Source organism: Ranitomeya imitator, chromosome 4 (genome assembly GCF_032444005.1).
Source record: "Ranitomeya imitator isolate aRanImi1 chromosome 4, aRanImi1.pri, whole genome shotgun sequence".
Classification (NCBI taxonomy): domain Eukaryota; kingdom Metazoa; phylum Chordata; class Amphibia; order Anura; family Dendrobatidae; genus Ranitomeya; species Ranitomeya imitator.
Window position 1 is genome coordinate 496137172 of NC_091285.1, and position 20070 is coordinate 496157241.

The following is a 20070-nucleotide window of genomic DNA, read 5'->3' on the forward strand; positions in this document are numbered from 1 at the left end:
ATGGGCTGACACCCAAGACAGCAATCCGGCTGTGAAGTTGGTGAAGGAACTGTTGACTGAGCAAAGTGCATATCCCTATGAGGATGCCCCAGAAGAGACGCATCAACTCCGGAAAGAGAGAGGCAAAATGTTCCTGTATCAAGGGAAGCTCTGTAGAAGATACACCAATCCGAAAACACATGAATTGGTTTGGCAGATTATTGTGCCTAAACAAGATGTGAAGATGGTCCTCGAAGCTTACCATAATGGTGCTGGTCACTTCGGTTGGAAAAAGTTAGAAGTACTTCTAAGAGAAAGATTTTATTGGGTCGGGATGAGAAAATCAATCGAACAGTGGTGCAGAAATTGTGGCCCGTGCAACCTCAGAAGAAACGATCAAAAGAACCAAAGAGCACCACTGCAGCCCATAATCACCAAACAACCACTTGAACTTGTAGCCATGGACCACGTGAAGTTGACACCAAGCCGGTCCGGCTATGTCTGTGCCTTGACCATCGTGGACCATTATTCACGTTTCTTGGTAGTAGTACCCGTAAAAGATCTGACAGCAAAAACAGCAGCCAAAGCGTTCCAAACGTACTTTTGTAGACCCCATGGATATCCGGAACAGGTTCTCACCGACCAAGGTACAGCCTTTGAATCAGAGATCTTCAGAGAATTCTGTAATATGTATGGTTGCAAAAAGATCCGGACGACGGCCTATCATCCACAAACAAACGGCTTATGCGAGAAGATGAACCATATTGTAATAGACCTACTAAAGACTTTACCTGAGACAGAAAGGAATCAATGGCCAGAGAAATTGCCTGACTTGGTGGATCTGTATAATCATGTCCCAGTGAGCTCCACCAACTGCACCCCAGCTTACCTTATGCGTGCAAGACCCGGCCAATTACCAATCGATCTAGAAATGGGAATTCTGAAACCAGACGCAGAAGTTCAAGACTCCAATTGGGATATCATACGGCAAAAGCAGTATCGCCAAGTGCAAGAGAGTGTGGAAAGAAGCCTTCAGCAAACTAGAGAAAGACAAGAGCGAACTTTCAACCAGAATGCTCTAGCGACCCCATTAAGACCGGGTGACCAAGTGCTCAAGAGAAATCGTCGAACCAATAAACTGGACAATCAGTGGGAAGCCGTACCCTACACAGTTTTACCAACAAGAGTGGATAATCCTAAAATGTGTCTCATTAGCAAAAACGGAGGCTTAACATCTGTACTAGTGTCAAGAGACAATCTTAAATTATGTCCGGAAGCATTGAAAGAGCCAGACGTTGTCCAGCCAGAACCAGAAGTTATTCAACCCATACAGGTTCAACCAGTAAAGGAAAAAGAAGAGGAAGTGTATCACACCTGTATAGGAGACTTTCCCAAAACCCTACTAACATACCATGGTGCAGTAGTGGTTCCCATGGTGGCCTTTTACCCAACACCGAACCCAATACCAGAAGTCCCAAGACAGGAAGAGGCTGACCCCGTACTACAGGAGGTTCCAGGCCAGGAAGAACAGATTCCTGGTCAGAGTAATCCCATTCACGGTGGACTTGCCAACTCCATAGTCGTGGAATTATCTTTAGCAGAGCGGGCAGATACTACATCCGCAGTAGACAGTAGTACACCACATGAAGAGACACCGCTATTACGTAGATCACAGCGTAGTACCCAGGGTCAATTACCGGCCAGGTATGCAGATTACCAACTATAAAGCTCATAATGTGAATTGTATATATGTTATGCCGTATATAGTTAAACAGAAAATGTAGTATAGTCATTGTTATCAGTCTGCAACGTTTAAGCCCAGTACCTACAGAGACTTGTCTGTATGAACTTATTGCATATTCTTGAACTTTTTATCAGCCCGGAGGCACTAAATCAAAGCTCCGGAAAGACTGCTTTTTGAACTTTGCTTTTTGCTCTTTTTGAACTTTCTTTAGACTTTATATTGATAACTCCGTTGGAAAAATGGAACTAAATTCCTGGACACTAAGTACAGTGCCGTTCCTAATACCTTCAAGGATAGAACTGTATTAATGGACGCTATTTGAAGTGACTTTTTACAGAACTCTATTTTTGTTTCCTTGAGTGGTTTTTGTAACTTTTCATTTTTAAGACTCTGTACATATTAATTGTTATTTCAAAATGTTATTGTCCCACAGTCCCGGAGTACTGTTCTTAACTAAGGGGGAATGTGGCACCCCTAGGGGTATTTGCCACAAAAATAGTTACTGACAGTAAGTACAAATACTAAAATAGCAAGACTGCACTACCACCTCCGGCCAGAAGGGGGAGCTCCAGAGACTCCCCTTGATCCATTCTGGTCTGAGAGAAGAAATGGCAGTTGGGCCAAGGAGCTGAAAGTGAGAGGTCATACAGTTGAATCTCTAACAGCCCTGTGACTGTTACCAGGCCTAAATCACCGGCCTGAGGAGAAGAGGGATAGAGAAAAAGGACATTGTGAGAACCGGGTAGCATTAATCACTACCCAGAACAGGCGCAAAGACGGATACCGGATCCGTGGCTGTATTCATTATATATAATACAGCAACCGGAAAAACGTGAGGTGACATCAGCTTCACTAGGGTCGGATGCAGCAACAGACACAGAGTTCAGCGGTACTCCCAGAGGGGGTAAACCGATAAAAGGACTCGGGTTGCCCGTCGAACCAGGACCCGGAGGGGACAGATTGGGCCGGCAGCCAGTTCACATACAGCAGCAGGGCCACACAGAAATTGCGCACAATAAGAGGCGAAGACCCCGGCAGGGTCAAAGTAACTCAGAGTTCCCATACAGACTCCGGTGACAGGACTGGTTGTAAATCCTTTTATGTTAAAGTAAACTGGTTAAACGTTTCAGTGCCTCAGTCTTTCATTTGGACAATAGCCATCTATCCAGGATCGAGATCGTCACCGCTGGGAGAACCTGCTGCTGATCAAGTAAGTGCCTGTCCCCTCATGATACCCCTTACACTGTGCATTGCCTGAGGCCACAGCACCGGGTCAAGCCACCCGTGACATCCCCCTCAAGAGACAGACTCCATTGGTCCGGTGCTGGGTATCCCGGTCTCCTGGGCGTCACAATAAAAATAATAATAATAAAAAAAAAAAATCATTATATTCTCACCTTCCGACTTCCGCACCAGCCTTTCCAGCTCCTCGCCACGCTCCGGTCCCGAGGTTGCATGCTACATCATCAAGGGTTATTGCCGCAAGGCATTACTGGGAACGGAGCATCGCAAGGATCATCGCTAAAGGCCTGGGTTGGATCCAGGGGCCGCCGGAAGGCGAGTATATAACTATTTTTTATTTTAAATCTTTTTTTTTTTTTTAAAGGGATATGGTGCCCACATTGCTATATACTACGTCGGCTGTATTATATACTGCGTGGGCTGTGTTATATACTATGTCGCTGTGCTATATATCGTATTTTTCCGACCATAAGACGCACTTTTTTCCTCCAAATTTGGGAGGAAAGTGTGGGTGCATCTTATGGTCGGAATGTAGCATGTGGGGAGGGGGCAGCAGCAAGTGGGATCTCACTGTGCTGCCTGGAATCCAGCTGCTGGGGAAACCATGTAGTCCCGATGATTAAAGTGCAGTGAATATTCATTAGCTAGTTCCCCGCCCACCTGTCAGCTGAGCAGTGAGCAGGAAGCAGCACAGGAATACTCCTCCATTGAAACACACATGGTTTCCCCAGCGCTGGATTCCTGCAGCAGCTGGGGAGATCTGTGTGTCCGGAGGAGGAGGCAGCAGCAGGGGCCAGAGGGGACAAGATCGCTGCATACCTGCCAGGGCTGTGCTGGATGCTGAGGCATAAGGACCTGTGTGATGTCATCAAGTGGGCGGGCTGGAGCATCACATGATGGCACAGAGCCCTCCCTCTTCTGATGTCATCACAGGTCCTTCAGACTCCCCACTAGAATCTGCTGGCTTTCTCTTATGACGTGAGCTGTGGAAAGGCAACAAGAGGGAGGGCTCTGTTTGTGCAGTCATGGGATGCTCCAGGTTTTCACCTCACCACAGTGTGGCTGGCTGGCTGCCACAATTAAAAGGTTAGTCTTTACAACACACAAAGCACTCTGCCACTCCTGTGGTGAACTATAACTCCCAGCATGCCATAGGATCTGCAGGACATGCTGGGAGTTATAGTTCTCCCAATGGGATCTTAAAGTAGCAATCCAGTGTTATTTTTCAGTTCTGGAGTGGTGCTTTAAATATAAGCCCTGTGCCCCCATTCTTATACTCCCTCCAGCGTCTTCATATAGTACTTTACAGACACCACACTGGTCCCGCAGCACCATCTTCTACACACAGCTTCCAACATAATAACATACTATTATATATAATAACGCCACATACAATAGTATGTTATTCAATTTTACCACTTTTTTTTTTGCTTCAAATATATTTTTCCCTATTTTCCACCTCTAAAACCTGGGTGCGTCTTTTAGTCCAGTGCGTCTTATAGTCCAAAAAATATGGTACTACGTAGCTGTGCTATATACTACGCATCTGTGCTATATACTACGTGGCTGTGCTATATACTACGGGGTTGTGCTATATACTACATGGGCTGAAAGAGCTATTTAAGTGGGCACCATCATACAATAGTCTATAGATACTTGTCTGGGATCACTACCATGCATGTAGAAAATTACTACAGAAACCATAAAAGAAACAGGTACATGCATATATTTGTAGGATCACCACAAGACAAAAGGATAATTGTCAAAAAGAATTTAGATTTTTATTCTTGAACACACCACAAAAAAACAGACAATACACACGGTTAAAAACATTTAAAACTTGTTCCACATAGAACCAAAAAATAGATCCAAGTCAATAGCATATATATTGTATATATTGTATATAGCATATAAGGTAACCACCTTGAGAAAGACACAGGGTGTGTCGGAACGCGTGGGTCTAGTAATCCTGCCCGGACTGTAGTACTGCACCTAGGACCATAAGGACGATAGTGGACTGTGTGACGGTATAGGGGGAAGTATTATTATGTACTAGCCAGGCTATGCATTAGCAGTCTGTGTCGTATGAGGTAAGGAGGAATATCTATGTGCGCTAGCCCGTGCCCTAGGATTTCATCTACATTAGGTAGCACTGCTCCCAACATTTGGGTGCAATCTATACAGCAGGGCACTGGGTTTCAGCGCTGCAAGAGTGTAAAATGGAACAGTTGACTATCTGAGATGCTGTCCCCCTAAAAGTGGGCTTTATTATATACCCTATAAACCTATCCAGTCCTCCGCAAGTGATTTATATTTAAAAAAATTTTGGTGCACTTGTACTAATAGGAAATACGATTATGTTTTTTTCCTATCTATATATATATATATATATATATATATATATATATATATATATATATATATATATATATATATATATATATATATATATATATATATATATATATATATAATATTATACAGCCGGGCAGTGTTGTTGTTGTTATTTTATTTATATCACTATACAATATATGCTATTGACTTGGATCTATTTTTTGGTTCTATGTGGAACAAGTTTTAAATGTTTTTAACCGTGTGTATTGTCTGTTTTTTTGTGGTGTGTTCAAGAATAAAAATCTAAATTCTTTTTGACAATTATCCTTTTGTCTTGTGGTGATCCTACAAATATATGCATGTACCTGTTTCTTTTATGGTTTATATACTACATGGGCTGTGTTATATGCCACGTGGGCTGTGAGAATCTTTCGCCCAGGGCCCTCAAAAACCTGGCGCTCGCCCTGGCTTCACTGATTGTTTGCAGCCGGCCTGGTGCGACCAATTAGCGACAGACGCATTCCGGCCCCGAATTGGTGCGGGATTTGAACCACGCTTCGATAATTGGTCGCGCCTGGCTGGCCGAATCCTGTGCATTCATTGCATTATTCTGAAATCTTCATAAATCAACTACATACATATTCTAGAATACCCGATGCATTAGAATCGGGCCACCATCTAGTAAACAAATAAAAATGTACTGTTACAAAATAATAATAATGTAAAATGCCTCAAAACAATACTAAAGATGTAATCTATTCAGTAATGGCCCATTTAGAAGGATCAGTAATCAGCAATCAAGCTCCTTTCAAACTACCAGTCGGTCTAAACATGCCGGCAATCACCTGACGAATGAGCAGAACACTCATTCATCAGGTGTGATGAGATTTATTAATTCATATTTCGGCAGCACAATGACTTGTACAAATAGGTGATGTGCTGACAATAACGGATTCTTCTATGGACACAAAACGAAGTATCAACAATTGTTCTGTATGCATAGCATGCTTGTTGGCCTGTCAACGACTACGGTCATTTAAGAACCTGAATTGACATACACGCAGAAAGGCACACACTGAAACAAGCCATAAAGAAATACATAAAAAAAAAATACACATACAGTATGTGGTATCATTATGTCTGTAAAAGTCTGAACTATCACACTATAAAATTAATTAAAGGGAACCAGTCACCACCCCCCCCCCCTTCAGGCGTTTTTAACTAAAAGAGCCACCTTGTGCAGCACCAATGCTGCATTCTGTCAAGATGGCTCTTTTAGTTCGGGTCCCTGCCACTGCTGAAATAATCGCTTTTATAATTTGTCCCTGATACCTTGAAATAGACCTGAGGGCGGGTCTTTCCCCCCCGACAGAAACGCCTCCCAACCGTCACTCAATACTCTGCACGCCGGGCTCCGCCTTCATTAACGTCTCACACGGGGGCTCCCAGATTTACCGCCTTGTCAGTGACCACCGCGGTGCGTCCCTCGCTTGCCAGTCGGAGCAGCAGCCGCAACAGCGACCACTTTGAGGACGTGAACACGCAGCAGTCACCCGTGTGTTCTGCAGCGGTTCCGGCACCTGTGCTGTTAGTTTTTTTTTCGGGAATGCGCAGTTTGCGCTGCCCTTCGAACTTACAGCACAGGCGCCGGGGCCGCAGCAGTTGGAAATTTTTTCCTGCTTTCCAGTGCACCACATGATTAGATGAATGGTGTCATTCTAAAGTACAACTCATCTGGCAAAAAAACAAGCCCTCATACAACTATGTCAGTGGAAAAATAAAAAATTTAGATTGTGAGCTCCATTGGGGACAGCGATGATAATGTGTGCAAACTGTAAAGCGCTGCGCAATATGTTAGCGCTATATAAAAATAAAGATTATTATTATTATTAAAAGTTAAGGCTCTTGGAAGAAGAGAAAAAAATGAAAACGCAAAATAGCCATGTCAAGAAGTGGTTAATAGGAATTAAAATGTTAGTTACTTCTAGATAAGGAAGAAATAAATTAAAATCACAAGCCGATTTAAAGCCCAACCTTGTGATGGCTGAAAGAAAACCTCGGGTTCCTTTGCTTTAACTTCATCTTTGTGTGGCTTGTATCCCAAAATAAAGTCTTCTTGAAACACGTGAAGCAGCTGAGTCCGTGATCCACACTGTAAATGTGATTAAATGGAGGACTGAACGTGTGCAATCTTTACAGACAAGAAATCCTATGCAAGATTTATCATCTGCGAGTCAGATCAAGCTTTCACTAATCACACCAGATTAATACCCAGCACTACATAACACTTACTAGCTGCACATCAGTCAGCGAGTCCACACTAAAAAGCACCTACCTGTAAACTGCATGGAAAACCTCAATGTAAACTGCAAGGAGGGCCCCCACTGTAAACTGCAAGGAAAGCCCCCACTGTAAACTGCAAGGAGGGCCCCCACTGTAAACTGCAAGGAGGGCCCCCATTGTAAACTGCAAGGAAAACCTAAATATAAACTGCAAGGAGGGCCCCCACTATAAACTGCAAGGAGGGCCCCCACTGTAAACTGCAAGGAAAGCCCCCACTGTAAACTGCAAGGAGGGCCCCCACTGTAAACTGCAAGGAAAGCCCCCACTGTAAACTGCAAGGAGGGCCCCCATTGTAAACTGCAAGGAAAACCTAAATATAAACTGCAAGGAGGGCCCCCACTGTAAACTGCAAGGAGGGCCCCCACTGTAAACTGCAAGGAGGGCCTCCATTGTAAACTGCAAGGAAAACCTAAATATAAACTGCAAGGAGGGTCCCCACTGTAAACTGCAAGGAGAGCCCCCACTGTAAACTGCAAGGAGGGCCCCCACTGTAAACTGCAAGGAGGGCCCCCATTGTAAACTGCAAGGAAAACCTAAATATAAACTGCAAGGAGGGCCCCCACTGTAAACTGCAAGGAAAACCTAAATATAAACTGCAAGGAGGGCCCCCACTGTAAACTGCAAGGAGGGCCCCCACTGTAAACTGCAAGGAGGGCCCCCATTGTAAACTGCAAGGAAAACCTAAATATAAACTGCAAGGAGGGTCCCCACTGTAAACTGCAAGGAGAGCCCCCACTGTAAACTGCAAGGAGGGCCCCCACTGTAAACTGCAAGGAGGGCCCCCATTGTAAACTGCAAGGAGGGCCCCCACTGTAAACTGCAAGGAGGGCCCCCACTGTAAACTGCAAGGAGGGCCCCCATTGTAAACTGCAAGGAAAACCTAAATATAAACTGCAAGGAGGGCCCCCACTGTAAACTGCAAGGAAGGCCCCCACTGTAAACTGCAAGGAGGGCCCCCACTGTAAACTGCAAGGAAGGCCCCCACTGTAAACTGCAAAGAGGGCCCCCACTGTAAACTGCAAAGAGAACCTCGATGTAAACTGCAAGAAGGGCCCCCGAATGTAAACTGCAAGGAAGCAAGCCAAGCCTTCTTGTGCGTGGGGTAGTCAAAAGAAATGGTGGTCGCCTGAACCAACATATCAAATGTGTATGGGGGTACTTAGTGTCTCTTACTGGAAGAACTCTTCTAAAAACTGAAAATTCGGCTATGGATCTGGGTGAAGATTAGTAAGGTTCTCTCATTGTCACTTGTAAATAAACACACCAAACTCAAGGAATTACTTACCTTACTAGTTATTGCATCAAGCTCAATGATGCAGCCTGGGCGCGCTGTAGATTGCTGGCTGACGATGTTAAACACTTCACCAATTAGTTTCTAAAATAAAGTAAAAAAGAGAAAACAAAACAAAAAAAAGTATAGTAAAGCAAATATTTAGAGGATAACATTAAACATCAGTCACAAAAACACATACATTAGCGCCTCAAATCACACTAAATAAGGCAGCACACTATGGCGCCAAAACCTGCAAACATGAAACATGAAAACTGAATTGCATTACTGCACTAGAAATATGAAAAATTGAGAAAGTTTAGCGCATAAATTGGCCAATTTATGTCTACCTTGTAGCCACGTTAAGGCATTTCTCGTATACAAGGTCCTTTAGTAAAAAGAGAGAGCGAGAGAGAATTTCCCTGACTGGAAATTCTTCCACGCATGATCAGTTTCAAAAAACGGCATCCGTCGCTGGATTCCTGCTTTTCACTGTCAGCAACGCAGAGCGATTTTCCGACGTACAGAAAAAACGTTCCTCTGCGCATTGTCTCCGCCCGACAGACAGCAATTTTTCGACGGATCCAGCGAACGACGGATGAAACGTGAGGCCATCAGTCACAATCCGTCGCCAATACAAGTCGATGAGAAAAAAACGGATCCAGCAGAAACATTTGCTGGATCCGTTTTTTTTTTTCCACAAAACGGCGCATTGTAACGGAAAAAGAAAGACGGAAGTGTGAAAGAGGCCTAAGAAGTAAACCTGCAAAATAAAAGGTATGAAGACCAGACCCTATAGTCAGCAATAAAAGCAAAAACCTCCGCACTTATTGTGTAACTAATGAGCAGACAGGCGTCCGGACCCCTGAGTGAGTGACGTCACATGCTCGCCCTCCGATCCTCTACACATTCTTACCAGCATCCTGGTTAGAAGACAACATGCCTGCATATGTAGTGTGACGCTAAGGCCGGGATCACACATGCGAGAAACACGTCCGTGTCTCGCATGTGAAATCCAAGCTCTGGCGCCGGCACTCCAGAGCGGATTACCAGCACACTGTATGCAGCAGAAACCCAGACACAATGGATGCGTTTGCTATTTCACTACAACTCCACTCCTGAAGTTTTGAGCAGCTTTTTGGCAAGACAAGCCGCGTAATCACACTGCAGTTCACAGTACCTGCAATGATGGTCATCGTTTGGGCTTTTTGATTGGTGTTCATCATTTAAGACAAGGGTCTCAAACACGTGGCCCCTGAAGCTGCTTCATGAGGCCCACATGCACTGTAGACCCATTGACGATCGTGGGCTCATTGCTAAAACGTGTATTGGGGTAGCACTGTTCCAGCAAGAGATAACGGTTTGATCGCCCTTTTTTCACTGTCGTGCCCATTTTTCTGTTGTTTAACTAATAAAGTAAAGATATATATCTCACACTTATGTGCTTATGACCATTATTCCTCCTCCTTAGTCTTTGACTCTGTGCATGTAGGCAGACACCTGTCAACTCTGGGCCACAGTGTGTGTGTGTGTGTGTGTGTGTGTGTGTGTGTGTGTGTGTGTGTGTGTGTGTGTGTGTGGGTGGGTGGGTGGGTGGGTGGGTGGGTGGGGGGGGGGGGGCCGGGGGTAGAATCCGCTGGGAACCCGCCTATCCGACTAGTTTTCAGCACTGCTCGGTCTCTAGCAGCTATCAAAGTATATTTTTCTCTGAAACGTTGCAGCGTTTCAGAGCCAAACATATCTGGCTGAGGTCATACAGAACCACAGATAAAGAGTGAGACAGGCTTTGTTTAATTGTGCACCTGTGTCTCAGCCTGTCTCACTCTTTATCTGTGGTTCTGGATGGGCAGTGTGGAGGTTGGATCTGAAATGTCTGTCTGGACCTCGTCAACCTTTATCCTCGCTTGCCTTCTCTGGCGCCATGGGGGTGACTCAGTAATGCTCCAGGTACAGCTTGCATTTAATGTGGTCTTGCTTTTAGTTCATTTAGGAGGCCTTTATGGGACAGCGAATATAAAAAACGTAGTGTAGGACTGCCCCAATATGAGAATGCTGTGAAGAGGCGGGGTGGCTCAAAGAATTGATCAATTGTTTGCTAAATGTATCATTTTGAAAATACAGTTAGAAATTAATATGTGTATTTGCACTTTATGTATTGCGTCTTAACCTTAGGCTGCGCTGGCTTCTCCCCTCTTTTGCTCTGATATTGGTAAGTGGCTGACCACCACTGTTGCCGTGCGTCGCGCATGGTTATGTGCGCCATTCCTTCTGTGTCTCTGTGCTTGATAGGCTGCTGTACACACACACAGCAGCCCTGCCCTGCCTTAGGCTTTGTTTAATTATGCACCTGTGTCTCAGCCTGTCTCACTCTTTATCTGTGGTGCTGGATGGGCAGTGTGGAGGTTGGATCTGAAATGTCTGTCTGGACCTGGTCAACCTTTATCCTCGCTTGCCTTCTCTGGCGCCATGGGGGTGACTCAGTAATGCTCCAGGTACAGCTTGCATTTAATGTGGTCTTGCTTTTAGTTCATTTAGGAGGCCTCTATGGCACAGCGAATATAAAAAACGTAGTGTAGGACTGCCCCAATATGAGAATGCCGTGAAGAGGCGGGGTGGCTCAAAGAATTGATCAATTGTTTGCTAAATTGATCTTATTTTGGTCTCATTGGTCTCATTTTGAAGATACAGTTAGAAATTAATATGTGCATTTGCACTTTATGTATTGCGTCTTAAACTTAGGCTGCGCTGGCTTCTCCCCTTTTTTGCTCTAAATGAAAGCATAACATGGACAAGCGATCTGTATTTGGTTTTCTAAGTATAGTACTTTACAACTCTGGATTGTGCCATTCCTTGATGATTTCTCCTGGAAATGTAGAAATAAATTTACAAGGAGAATGGTAGCTCCCCGCTGTTACAAAATTCATACCTTTCCAGGAGTAACAGAGGAACAACAATACTGAATTATAGAACAAGATGCTCCAAAATGATTGTTTCATGGAGAGTACAAGTAATTACTGGAGAGGTAGCAGGTCTTCTTTAACACATAGCATTAAGGTAGCAATCCGAAACCCCTCAGAACAGATTTTACACCATTTTTTCTTATCCACATAGTAGAAATGAGAGAGAAGCCATAGTACTATGACATTTAATGGCAAAGATTCACTAACTTCATAAAACATTGCAGCAATTCACTTGACATTTAATAAACAGCTTTGCTGTAATCACTGGTCTGAAGACAGATTTATGACGCAGAACGCACAATATAAAACTTACAGACGATTCGGGATCTGACAGTTCATCCAATAACTTCCGGGCATCAACCACTGCTTGATACAGTCTCAAGTTTGTCCCATCAGAGGCCACGAAGCAGGCACTGGCCGAGTTACAATATGTGCCTGGAGAAGAAAAGGTATGGGACGGTTAATTCCCAATTCCGTGAGCAACACTGGTATTGATGCATCGGCCCCTTGTCTATTATTGTTAGTCTTAAAGCTTTGTACTCTGTTCAGGATTTCCTTAGTCCTGCATAGGTGAAGAAATTAAGGCTTGAGCAGGGGATGAAATTATCACATGTGCAATACTGAGGATATCCTGAAAACTTGACCTGTGGGTGGGTCTTGATGACTGGAGTTGAGAAACACTGCCTTAGATGGAAGATATTATAACTACTCTTGAAATGTCTGATTAATAGTAGCTGAAATCCATCTTTACATGGCTATACAGAATATCTTCAGGAATTAAAGGGAAATTATCTACATAAAATGACCTAATGTTTGCGCTACGCGTCGGTTTTTATATTACTACCTGTATTAGAAAACAAAATTCGCAATGTTGCAATTTTCACACTGACCACTGGGGCTGTTTTAGGTTTGTATCTCCCGTCTTTTCAGAAAGAATGTTCAGCAGGCTCCTTATCATCAAAGGCAGGATTACAAGGACAGGTAACGCCCCTATACACAGCTGATAACAGGATCCACCAACCACGATAGGCGATATCACAGCTGTCCCTGCTCCTCCTCCCTTCACAGTGACCTTCGCATATGCGTCAATACAAAAAATAAGGTCAAAAGCGGTTTATTAAGTTAATGAATGTGTGTTCTTTCCTGAGACAACAGAAAGTTAAGAGTGTAAAAAAAAGCTGCAATAACAAATATGAAAATTGCAAGATTTACTTGTATCTTGCACTTTTCTCTGGTTTTTCTCTCAGTTTGCAATCCACTGAGAGCTGATGGAAGAAGTACAAAAAGACCAGCAACAGCAACATGGAGAATATTATACAGCAGTTCTGAGCTGCCGATGTAAATCAACACTCAAGTTAAAGGATTTGAAAGCTCAAAACCATCTTCCTATGTTTTCCTCTGCCTGTTTCCGCTCCATGCTCCTTATTTCTCACTTTTCCCTTCTCCATTCAGTACTGTATTACATGACACCACAGTGAGCCTGCATTCTGTCTTGTTTGACCAAGATAGATTTGAGCTGTTTTTTCAGAGTGGAAGACCAGTTCAGGAGACAGAGGAAGTGACTGATAAGTCAGTGAAAAAGTGGATTTCTCTGATCAGATATATTCAGTTTTCTTATTTTCACTTGCAGTTTTGATTTACACAAAGTATGTTGAAAGTACAGCTCCATTTTAAGGAGATTGAACAAAAGGGCCTCCTATAGAGTTCCTGGACACCCTTTCCAAGTCTAGATCACTTTCTATTAATGGTCTAAGATTCAACTAAAGAGCACATGCTCATTTCCTTAAAACTTAGCTTTGTAAAGTTCAACTGCGAGTTCCCATTCTTCCTGTCAAAAGAGTGTGTACCTGTATAGAAAGCACCACAGAACAAATCACAAGAAATATTTCATTCACTCACCTAAACAATAACTTGGTATAAGTGTTGGAAGCCATGCCACGTTACAAAAGGCAGATGTACGAAGGGAGTTAATTCGGGCTAGTTCAGAAACTCCTCCACTGTATGATAAGGGTCCGATTGGATCAACTCGCCACAATATAAGTTCACTGTAAATTGCATTTGGGTCGTGAAAAGTTTGTGTAGCCGCATTTCTAAAAGGTTGCTTGGGGAAACCTTTTAAAGGTTTAGGATCCACTACTTTACCGCCATGTTCTGTTTCCCAGGGATTCCCATCAGAGTCCGGAGTCGTCAGCACATTATGGTGAGATGAGGTCAACAGCAATGGAAGTACAGAGTGACATGCCAAATCATTCAAGTGGAATCTGTGGCCACAATATCGAAATTTATGTGACACTGTGAGCACTGATGAAAAGGCAGACTTATTAGCAAAGGTCACAGCCCATTGATTCAATGACCCATCAATATGCTTTGAAACCATCATGACCGTTGATGCCATACTGGCTCCACTTGGAAGAGCATTCACAGGATTTACAGTTATGTCACTTGCCATCATGGTTTTCTGCAGAAGAGCAGTAGCAGCTTCCTTGGCAGAGGTAGTACACGCATACATCATTATGTTTTTGCTAAGCGAGCTAGCATCTCCTGACGGAAAAGCAACCGGTATCCGAGAAGAAAAGGAAACCTGAAAACAAAAAGCAGAAATCATCAGCTAGCAATAAACATGTATTGTAGGCTTCATTTTCCTAAACATTTCACTACCTAATTTAACAAGGCCTGTCATCTCTTCTGATGGGTTTATTTTACCAATATTTCTATACTCTACAAAATAACAAATCTGGAGTATTTTTCCTTAGAATTTTGCCTTATGTAGTTCCTGCGTTATTACTTCCACAAATTTAGGACTAAACTGACTAGTGGGCGTTCCCATTCCTTAAGTGTTTGCACCTTCAAAGACTGGTACTAAAGTACTGATTGGACAGTGTCAGAGTACGGGGCGACCCCCCAACTGGTGACATCCAATTTCTCCATACATTTCTAGTATGTATTACAGCATACGGCACAATGCAGCGTTCCTCTGCACAGAAAGCTGCTCCAGGATTGTTAGGTCACGGGAATACAATTATTTACTAGACCAAAACATGTCAGAAGAGCAAACATCAAACCACAAGTCAGGAATGGTGGGTTATATGGTGCATATCAGGCATCCTGTCCTAGGTAGGGGTTTTGTTCCTGTTTGCCCATGTTACATACATATAATCTGATTCGATTCTGGGGCCATTTCCTGCCACATTATATGTTTTGTTTTTGTTTTTTACAGTTTCTCGCATAACCACATTTCTTTTGCCTTTGATTTATCTATTACTTGATATATTGTACAAGATTTTAGGAGTACTTTCCCGGTTTATTCCCTCTTTCTGTGAGGGTTTTTAAGTGGGTTTATGTTAATTAATTATTACCGTATATACTCGAGTATAAGCCGACCTGAGTATAAGCCGACCACCCTAATTTTGCCACAAAAAACTGGGAAAACTTATTGACTCGAGTATAAGCCTAGGGTAGGAAATGCAGCAGCTAACGGTAAATTTCAAAAGTAAAAATAGATGCTCCATAACGTTCATTATTGCCCCATAAGATGCTCCATATAAAGCTGTGCCACATATAATGCTCCATACATTTCATTATTGCCCCATAGATGCTCCATATAAAACTGTGCCACATATAATGCTCCATACTGTTCATTATTGCCCCATAAGATGCTCCATATAAAGCTGTGCCATATAGAATGCTCTGCACCGTTCATTATGGCCCCATAGATGCTCCATATAAAACTGTGCCATATAGAATGCTCTGAACCGTTCATTATGGCCCCATAGATGCTCCATATAAAGCTGTGCCATATAGAATGCTCTGCACCGTTCATTATGGCCCCATAGATGCTCCATATAAAACTGTGCCATATAGAATGCTCTGAACCGTTCATTATGGCCCCATAGATGCTCCATATAAAACTGTGCCATATAGAATGCTCTGCACCGTTCATTATGGCCCCATAGATGCTCCATATAAAGCTGTGCCATATAGAATGCTGCTGCTGCAATAAAAAAAACAAAAAAAACAACATACCTCTCTTGCTGCCCGCAGCTCCTCAGCATCCCGTCTCGGCGTCTCTCCGCACTGACTGTTCAGGCAGAGGGCGGCGCACAGATTAGTACATCATCGCGCCCTCTGACCTGAACAGTCAGTGCAGAGGACGGGAAGACGGAGCGGCGCCCGGCGGGTGGAACGTGGACAGGTAAATATGTAATACTCACCTGCACCCGGCGTCCCTGGCTCCTTATCCCGGACAGATGGCCTCTGGGTGCCGCAGCCTCTTCCTCTGTTAGCGGTCACTGGCACCGCTCATTACAGGAATGAATATGCAGCTCCACCCCTATGGGAGTGGAGTCCATATTCATAACTTTAATGAGCGGTACCACGTGACCGCTGAACAGGGGAAGAGCTGCGGCACCGAAGACCATGGGACAGACAGGGACAGCGCCAGGAGCGCTGGGAGCAGGTGAGTATGCGACAGACCTCTCTCCCCCACACCCGCCGACCCTGCCGCCGACCATGACTCGAGTATAAGCCGAGAGGGGCACTTTCAGCCCAAAAATTTGGGCTGAAAAAACTCGGCTTATACTCAAGTATGTACGGTAATTGAATTATTCTCATTCTCAATTCTGTACTGAGCACATTGTCTTTTGCTGACAATACAAAAGCTATTCCTGTATATTTAGCTCAGAGTAAGTTAACACCATATAGAGAGAACACGTGCTCTATGGGCTATATATAATCATCTCTTTGGAGGTGGTGGGGGCTCTCACGTGGGGGCTGTCACCTCCTGCCTTCTCTCCTTCATTCTCCATGGAATTTAGACTAGTTACAGAAGGAATGAACAGCTGGTAGCGATGATGACGACTTCTACTCCATGACAGACAGACGCCTTTTACCATCTCATGAAAGATGGGGAACAAATGGACAATCTGTTCGTAATTATTTCACCTATTTTATGTTTTGCTGCAATGTGGTTTTTCTGTGGACAATCCAATAAACCACTATATTTTTCATGAAAATATCATGACATTTTTCTTTAAGAGTAACGCATCTGGTAAAGAGTCCTGATTAAATAAATGTGCGAAATATGCATATTTAACATTTTATGAAAACAATAAATTAATAAATATAATGCTTTTTTTTAGTCTTGCTGGCAATTTATGAATGGTTGATAATGATGATTCATAAACGTACTTGCGGTTAAAATTTTGCTCCTGATTGGTCACATGTAGTCATGTGACTTTAATTGCTGATACAGTCCATTCCATTGAACAGAACAAAGCCTGTCAGTAAAGCACAGCCCTGCATGGGGGAAGGGTTCAGCCAGCAGTCTTAAGGTACCTTCACACTAAACGACGCTGCAGCGATCCAGACAACGATTGGGATCGCTGCAGCGTCGCTGTTTGGTCGCTGGAGAGCTGTCACACAGACAGCTCTCCAGCGACCAACGATGCCGGTAACCAGAGTAAACATCGTGTTACTAAGCGCTGGGCCACGCTTAGTAACCCGATGTTTACCCTGGTTACCATCCTAAAAGTAAAAAAAATAGGGATTTTTGTGTGTACTCACCGTAAAATCCTTTTCTCCGAGCCACTCATTGGGGGACACAGGACCATGACCATGGGTGTTATGCTGCTGTCACTAGGAGGCTGACACTAAGCTGAGACAAAAAAAGGTTAGCTCCTCCCCTGCAGTATACACCTTCATGCTGGCTTCCAGAGACCCAGTTCAGTGCAAAAGCAGTAGGATAATAACAACAAAATATCAAGTAACATTAGCGTATAACATGTCAACAAAACAGTCAAAAACTAAGAAAGGTAACGAGCCGAAAGGCTAACAGGGTGGGTGCTGTGTCCCCCAATGAGTGGCTCGGAGAAAAGGATTTTACGGTGAGTACACACAAAAATCCCTATTTCTCCTTCGCCACATTGGGGGACACAGGACCATGGGACGTCCCAAAGCAGTCCATGGGAGGGAAACAATACAACCAAATAACTCCGTGTACCATCTGACTACAAATGCGCAACGGCCGCTTGCAGAATACGTCTGCCAAGGGCCGCGTCCGCAGAGGAGTGAATGTGGACATTGTAGTGCTTTGTGAAAGTATGCAGGCTGGACCACGTTGCGGCCTTGCACACCTGTTCCACTGTAGCCTGGTGCCGGATGGCCCAGGAAGCACCCATCGACCGAGTGGAGTGTGCTCTAATCCCCGCCGGGACAGGACTGCCCCTGACCCGATAGGATTCCTGGATAGCAGATCGAATCCATCTGGCTATCGTGGCTTTAGACGCAGCCAAACCCTTTCTGTGACCCTCCGGGAGCACGAAAAGGGCGTCCAATTTTCTGAAATGAGCCGTTCTGGAAATGTACCTCCTAAGAGCCCGTACCACGTCCAGGGTATGAAGGGCTTTTTCAACTCTGTGTTTTGGCTGCGGGCAAAAAGAGGGAAGAATGATGTCCTCGTTAAGGTGAAAGGATGATACCACCTTAGGAAGAAAGGCCGGGGAAGGGCGTAGGACTACCTTGTCCTGATGGAAGGCAAGAAAAGGAGCCCGGCAAGATAAAGCGGCCAATTCTGAGACCCGTCTGATAGACGTTACGGCTACGAGGAAGGCAACCTTCCAGGAGAGGACAGAAAGAGGAACGTCCTGAAGAGGTTCAAATGGAGGTTCCTGAAGAACCCCCAGGACCAAGTTGAGATCCCAGGTCTCTAACGGCATTCTGTAGGGGGGTACCACATGGGAGACCCCCTGAATGAAAGTCTTGACTTGGAGGTTGGCAGCGATCCTGCGTTGAAACAACACGGATAACGCTGAGATCTGACCTTTGAGGGAACTCAGTGCCAAGCCGGAATCCAACCCGGACTGAAGGAAATCCAAGATGCAAGGGATTGAGAAGACTAGCGGAGGGTGACCTCGGAGCCTGCACCATGAGAAGAAGGTCTTCCAGGCGCGGTGGTAAATGGAAGCGGAAGACGCCTTGCGAGCGCTTAGCATGGTGGGAATGACCTGCTGCGAGAAACCAGCTCGAGTTAGAATCCAGGTCTCAACAGCTTCGCCGTTAAACGTAGGGCCCCTGAGCTCTGGTGGCAGATCGGTCCCTGGCGAAGCAGGTCTGGGTCTGGTAACCGCCAGGGGACGTCGGCTACGAGCTGAACGAGCTCCGCGTACCAAGCGCGACGTGGCCAATCTGGGGCGACCAGAATGACCGGAACTCCCTCCGTCTTGATCTTTCGGATCACTTTCGGCAGTAAGGGAAGTGGAGGAAACACATATGGGAGTTGAAACTGATTCCAAGGGAATATCAGCGCGTCCACTCCGATGGCCTGAGGATCCCGAGAGCGCGCAATGAAGTTGTGGACCTTGGCGTTCAATCTGGACGCCATCAGATCCACGTCCGGGGTCCCCCAGCGAAGGCAGATCTGTCAAAAAACCTCTGGATGGAGTTCCCACTCCCCCGAGGCAAGGCCCTGGCGGCTCAAAGTCCGCCGCCCAGTTTTCGACTCCCGGAATGTGCACCGCGGAGATGGTGGAATGGTTGGTTTCGGCCCAACGAAGAATGTGGGAGACTTCCTGCATCGCCGCCCTGCTGCGGGTACCCCCCTGGTGATTTATGTAAGCCACCGCTGTGACGTTGTCCGATTGGACTCGAATCGGGTGGCCCGCAAGCAGGGCGTGAAAGCGATTCAGAGCAAGCCTGATCGCACGAATCTCCAGAATGTTGATAGGGAGCCTCGACTCCCGAACAGTCCAACGGCCCTGGGCAGAGTGGTGAAGAAACACCGCACCCCAGCCGAGGAGACTGGCGTCGGTAGTTACCACTAACCAGCGGATCGGGAGAAAAGACTTCCCCTGGAGAAGAGATGGGCCCAGGGTCCACCAAACGAGAGATTGTCTGATCCGCGGAGACAACGGGCAAGGACGGTCGAGAGATGAGAGACTCCTGTCCCAGTTGTCCAGCAGAGCCTGTTGCAAGGGGCGGAGATGGAGTTGAGCGAAAGGCACCGCTTCGATTGCTGCGACCATTTTGCCCAGGATCTTCATAGCGAACCGAATGGGTCGCGGGCGAGGATGGCAGAGAGTCCGGGCTCCATGCTGAAGCGCTTGGGCATTGGACCGAGGAAGCAAGACTAGACCCCTTGAAGTGTCCAGGATCATTCCCAGAAAGGAGATGCGTCGGGCAGGAACGGGAGAGGACTTGCTCAA

The 20070-nt window shown here is 45.2% G+C and overlaps 1 protein-coding gene across 3 annotated transcripts in view; it reads right to left on the reverse strand.

Moving 5' to 3' along the window:
• The window catches only part of DMXL2 (Dmx like 2), a 199236-nt gene that overhangs the window by 87955 nt on the left and 91211 nt on the right, over positions 1-20070 (reverse strand). For all 3 annotated transcript variants that reach the window (XM_069766009.1, XM_069766008.1, XM_069766010.1), the window contains exons 12-15: positions 13772-14453; positions 12186-12307; positions 8928-9017; positions 7334-7451 (exon numbers count right to left, since the gene is read on the reverse strand). In XM_069766009.1, the coding sequence (XP_069622110.1) occupies positions 7334-7451; positions 8928-9017; positions 12186-12307; positions 13772-14453 (1012 nt within the window). The remainder of the gene's footprint in view (positions 1-7333; positions 7452-8927; positions 9018-12185; positions 12308-13771; positions 14454-20070) is intronic.